This window comes from Genypterus blacodes, unplaced genomic scaffold (assembly GCF_046128005.1).
Source record: "Genypterus blacodes isolate CSIRO-AG114 ecotype Tasmania unplaced genomic scaffold, CSIRO-AGI_Gbla_v1 ptg000201l_1, whole genome shotgun sequence".
Lineage (NCBI taxonomy): Eukaryota > Metazoa > Chordata > Actinopteri > Ophidiiformes > Ophidiidae > Genypterus > Genypterus blacodes.
Window position 1 is genome coordinate 190,001 of NW_027467000.1, and position 5,463 is coordinate 195,463.

The 5,463-nt window shown below is 43.3% G+C and overlaps 1 protein-coding gene across 2 annotated transcripts in view; it reads left to right on the forward strand.

Annotated features, from left to right (window-relative positions):
* Window positions 1-4,859, forward strand: part of epas1b (endothelial PAS domain protein 1b) — a 28,082-nt gene extending 23,223 nt beyond the window's left edge. For both annotated transcript variants that reach the window (XM_076169366.1, XM_076169364.1), the window contains exons 15-16: window positions 1-160; window positions 444-4,859. The exon at window positions 1-160 is cut by the window's left edge and continues 5 nt beyond it. In XM_076169366.1, coding sequence (XP_076025481.1) covers window positions 1-160; window positions 444-592 — 309 coding nt within the window. In that variant the 3' untranslated portion in view covers window positions 593-4,859. The remainder of the gene's footprint in view (window positions 161-443) is intronic.
* The last annotated feature ends 604 nt before the right edge of the window (window positions 4,860-5,463 follow it).

A 5,463-nucleotide genomic window follows, 5' to 3' on the forward strand; every position in this document is an offset into this window, starting at 1 on the left:
GGTATAGGCAGAATGGCCCCTCTATGTCTCAGCTCTGTGCAGCAACACAGGAAGTCTCAGTATCCAGGAAGTGGGATTGGCGGTGCACACAACAAAGCCTTCCCCCTCCACAGCTGCAACTACGCAGAATATAACATGCTGCCTTCTAACAAGACACAGGGTGAGCTGGAGAAGTCATGGATCCATTACAAATGATTGTGAAAGGGATTTTACAATAGTTCATGATTTTGGGGCAAACTCTGACTTCCAGGTCTGCAGGTCTCTAATGGACCCTGATGGATCCATCATGTTGTTGTTTCTTCTTCTACAGCACAAAGATAGAAGTTCTGCCCTCCACAATAAAAGCTCAACGTATCTCCTGGCTCCACTAATAGAACTGTGTGATGCTTTAATGACTCTAACATGACTCTGGCCTGGGTTCTGATCTTTCTGTGGGTCCTCAGGTATCGTCAGTCTGCTGGGGCCTTCGTTTGAGTCATCCTGTCTGCCAGAGCTGACCCGTTACGACTGTGAGGTCAACGTGCCGCTGCAGGGCAACTTGCATCTCCTCCAGGGCTGCGACCTGCTGAGAGCCCTGGACCAGGCCACCTAGAGCTCCACATCCAGCCCCTGCCACAGACCCAGTCTCACTGCCGGCCCTGGACCTCAACCCGCAGCCAGACACTTAGGCCTGTATCTTTACCTTTGTGCCTCTCGGCCAAGCTCCCGAGGGGTCTGAACCCCCCCGCCTGCCTTGTTAAGCTTGTCTGACTCAGCCCCTCTATCTGCCCTGTTTGCTTTACGGTCCTGCAGCTGCAGTAATGCTCAACCGCTGCTTGGCTTCACCTAAACCTCTTCATCATCAAGATCAGGGTCAGAACCTACATGGGTAACTCAATGTAGAAAGACCTCAGAGAACAAAAACGGTGTTATTTACATTTATTGACAATGTCCTGTGTTTTCATATCACCCAAATTGTCCCGAGGTTCAGGACGTTTGCAGTCTTTGCTGCTGTAACTCTTCTCTGCTACCTGTGGGGTCTAATGTGCAGGAGGTTCACACCCTCCCTCCCCAGGTGGAGTAGAAGACATGATAGCATGGATTCATAAGGGTCCATTCAAAGACCTACAAACATCTACACAATGAGACCACTTAGACACGATGACAGTGTCCAGGTTCGGTGGTGAATGACCTGAAAATACTCAAATATTCGCGAGTATCATGTTTTTAAAATGAAAAGCCAAACCTCTGGCTTGTAGTTCCCTGGCGGGGTGCGACCCCAGGGCCCGGATGGGATTCAAACTCGCATCCTCATCCTTAAACACGATGATAAGCTAATCCACACCCGGCTATGGACTCTATGCAGCGTCATTCAGCCTTATGCTCCGTTAGTTCAAACCCCTAAACTCTCTGAGCTCTGAGCAGCATTCACAACACTGTACTACCTACACACTAACAGACACTTTGGTTCGTCTGAGTGACCAGCAAATTAGCTCCGCCCCCGCCCCCCCGCTTCGTCTTTTCACAGTATTTGAACACGTTAAGCCTGACACACGCGTGTCGGTTATGTGTGTAACACCGCCTGAATCATTGAAACCTCCAGCTGTCACCATTTTGCCTTTCACAGCATTAACAGTTCTCAGCAGCATCGGTTGTGTTTGGGTCAAATTTAATGACGCCTTATATTATTTGAGTGATGTAGTCTATTTTACTTCTGTAGCTTTTATCCAAACTCTCTCACTGAATCCATTTCAACGAGACACTTTACTGTATCATTGTTGTGTTGTTCTCTTTGTTTTTGTCACCTCGTTGTGTCTCACTGGCCGACACACTAATAAACACACACTGCAATACACAAACTCAGCTGGAAGTTTGACATTGGTCACTTTGGTTTTCGTTCTTGTTGTGCAATGATTCCACTGAGCCAAAACCTTTGAAGCCTGCATCAAAAGAAGCCTTACATGGCAAACAGATTGACTTACACACATTGTACATGCCACATACACACTTAACAAGCAGAAAGTGCCATATTTAGGACCTAGACACACACATTACACATATGTACATAGCTGCAGCCTTGGTTTGATTGGTCTGAGTGGAGTACAGCAGCCTGTGAAGTGACTTGAAAGTGGAGCGTGTGCGTGTTCCACTCTTTACGTTTTTGTGGCCAGTTTTTCTTCTCACTCACGCCGAGTTGCTGCCCGTATCAAAAGGCTTATCAGGCAGATGTCGAGGGAAGTTGGAAGTGTTTCCCAGAAAGGCCTCTTCAGTGCCAAACGTAGGAAAGCGCCCTCCAGTGGCCAGGACAGCAGCACACACTTCGCCCTTTGGCCTTAGTGTTCTGCTACAGATGGCCCAGAATCATATTAGAGGTGTCTACAACATGTCCTGTGTAGAAAAGTGTGTGTGTGTGATACGGGGACCTTCCCACAGTGTTTCCAGCTGAAGAAGCCTTTCAGATGATCGGTTTCTAACAAGCCAATGTCATTTGGATCATTTTGTCCAGATTTGATCAATAATACGGCAATAAGCATTCAAAAATGCTTTTATTTCCATTTCTCTGCATCATATTCTGTCTCTCTGCCTCTCTGAGTGAAGTGTCTTTGTGTGGTGACCACTTTTACATATGGATTATAGAGCTTTGTACACGTTACGTATTTAAAAGGTGAAGATAGTGTTTTTAGTGTTTGTGTGTCCTGGTACTTTGTCCCATCTCCCCTCTGGAGATGCAGATGGAACAGGTTGCCTTTACATCCCTCACAGTTCTGTCTGAGCTGTTTCCACCTTCTGCCTTTGACTTTCTTTCTTTCTTTCTTTCTTTCTTTGTTCCAGAGTTTTATGCTTCAATATGTCTTGAGTCTGTTTGCTGCCTGCACTGTTTTTTGGTTCTTGCTTTCAAAAAATTGAAAATTTCAGAAAAAGCCTTCACGTTTGACTTTTCTGATATGTAGCATTTTAAATCTTGTAAAGGAGGCAAAGTTGTCGCATAAATCATCATATAGTTTTCCAGGTGCAGTTATATACATATATATATATATATATACAGTATATGTATAGTATATATAAAGCAATGCTGCTTCATAGACGATGTATCTGTCATTTTTAGAACCAACTTTTATTACATCTCTTGAATCCACTAACACTGTATTTTGATGTTGTTGGCTTTGTGTTTGTGCTAAAAGTCCTGATGCATCTAATGTGCCTTAATATGACCTCTGCGTCTCATCACACGCTCAAACCCTGCAGTACAACCTTCAAGTGCACAGTTTGTTCTACAAATCTGAAGATATATTAAAAAAAACTATTTGAATATTTAAATGAAAGTACGTCCCTTCATGCTACAGGTTTTTTTTAAGAAAATCGTTTGTTTTTTTTTGAAGAATTTACTGAAATCTTTTAGGACTCTGTAAGTTGAGTGCTCTGTGTAAAAAGCCAGCCCCCCTGCCTGCAGCAACTCCTATTCTCTTTGTTGTGACCTTTGGGACATTGAGACGCAGAGGGTGCGGAATAAGACGTCAACTTGTAAACAGTCTGCGATGTAGAGAGGAGCGAGTCCCCCAGAACTTTAAAGTCAAGGCTAAACCACACAGCAGGACACAGCAGCTGGTATGTGGTAGTTTATTTTATTTTGGTAAAATGAGAGATTAAATTTAAAAGGTTGTTAACCAGCCAGTATCAGCTTAGAGAAGCTGAGAAACAAAGTGCAATATTATATGTTTTTGAGGCAAAGAGATCATTTTCTGTTGCTTTTAGAACAACAGAGCCTCAGTTAAGTTACAAATGGAGATGAAGATTCATGGATGCAGATTCTGCAGCTCCTCAGCAGCCCAGACAGTCTGCTGCTGATGCTGCTGCTTGAGGGTTTCTTAGTAGTTAAGTATCTATCAGTAAAGATCTGAGTGGAGGAAGGACGGCCATGTTCCACACATCCACACACACACAAACATGTCGACCAAATTGAGCGTCTTACTCCGGAGTAAAGATAAAAGCAGAAGGTGTGATGGTGTTTGACAGCTTCGTGGCTACAATGGAGCGTGTGGCCTGTCAGTCATGTTGCCGATGAGGAGCCTGGTGACGAAGGTGTAATGTGAGGTCGATGCACAAGACAATTAATAGATTTTAAATTGTATTAGTTTGCTCCAAACACCCTAGCAACTGACCAGATAACCATAACAACCACCCTATACACCATAGCAACCACTCTAGCAACCACTCAGAACACCATAGGAACCCCCCTAACAACCACGCGGAACACAAAACACCATAGCAACCACCCTAGTAACAATCCACAACTGACCCTTACCAGATGTGTTATTTACATTAATTTACAGGTCAACGGAAAACACATCACTCTGATACTATATTCTTCTTAATCTTGTATTCAGAGCATAGTTCTTACCTGATCAGTATACTGAAGCAAATCTGATGGACTTCGGTCTGAAAGCTCCACATTAGAAGCTTTTCATGTTGTGAAATTGCATTCAAGGGTTAAATTGGGAGTGCAGATTAATTGTGTTCTTGTACATGGAGAGCGATTTTTTCTTGCGTCGTTTTTTTCACAAACTGTGCAGCTTGAAGGCCCCCATCAAACCAATGACATCATATTTAAAGCAAATCTCAGCATTACATCGTTGGTCTCCTGCCTGGTGTTAACGACAGGGAGTTTGTTTTTCTTATGGTTCCATGTTCAGCTCCTGGTTTCTGTGTCATTTGGTACAGTTCTATCAGCTGATCCTTTTTAATACACTAAAGATTCATATGGACCATATTATTGTCATATTGTTATCATTGTTATGGCTATATGGGGAAAATGAACCCGATGAGAAGTTTGTGTTTCTGCACTGATATCTTATTATTAAAGCATACTGATCTTACTCTCACTCCTCTGCTTTATGTTTGGCTCTGTTGCAGTGTGTGTGTGTGTGTGTGTGTGTGTGTGTGTGTGTGTGTGTGTGTGTGTGTGTGTGTGTGCGTGTGTGTGTGTGTGTGTGTGTGTGTGTTTCTCACAGTGTTAGAGATGTTACTTATGTATTATTATTATTGTTTCCATAGATACCATATTTGACAATCTGAGATGCTTTCTGTCTGAGTGTGAGAAGCCAATCAAAGGTGTTTCTGGAGGTGTTTGCTGCTTGTAAATGATTGTGTTCATCTTAACAGCATCTTTTTCTTACAGACTTTCAATAATTAAATTCCTGATCGGTTCTGCCGCCAACTTTGGACGAAACTTCAGCCAACTGCAATTTAACCAAAGGGGATTTTTCCTTTTGTCACTTTCAATGAAAACCAGTGAAGAAGCACAGTGGTTTTGGCTTCCGTTTCCATTTTGTGAGGCACATCCTGGGCCTGTCTGCAGGCAGGCACACACACAGACAGACGGGCACAAACACAGACAAACAAACAGACATGCTACATCCTGTGTCACAGGTATTTGGCTTTGTTTAGGAAAATTCAACACAAACTCATTGAACCTACTCTTGTTAT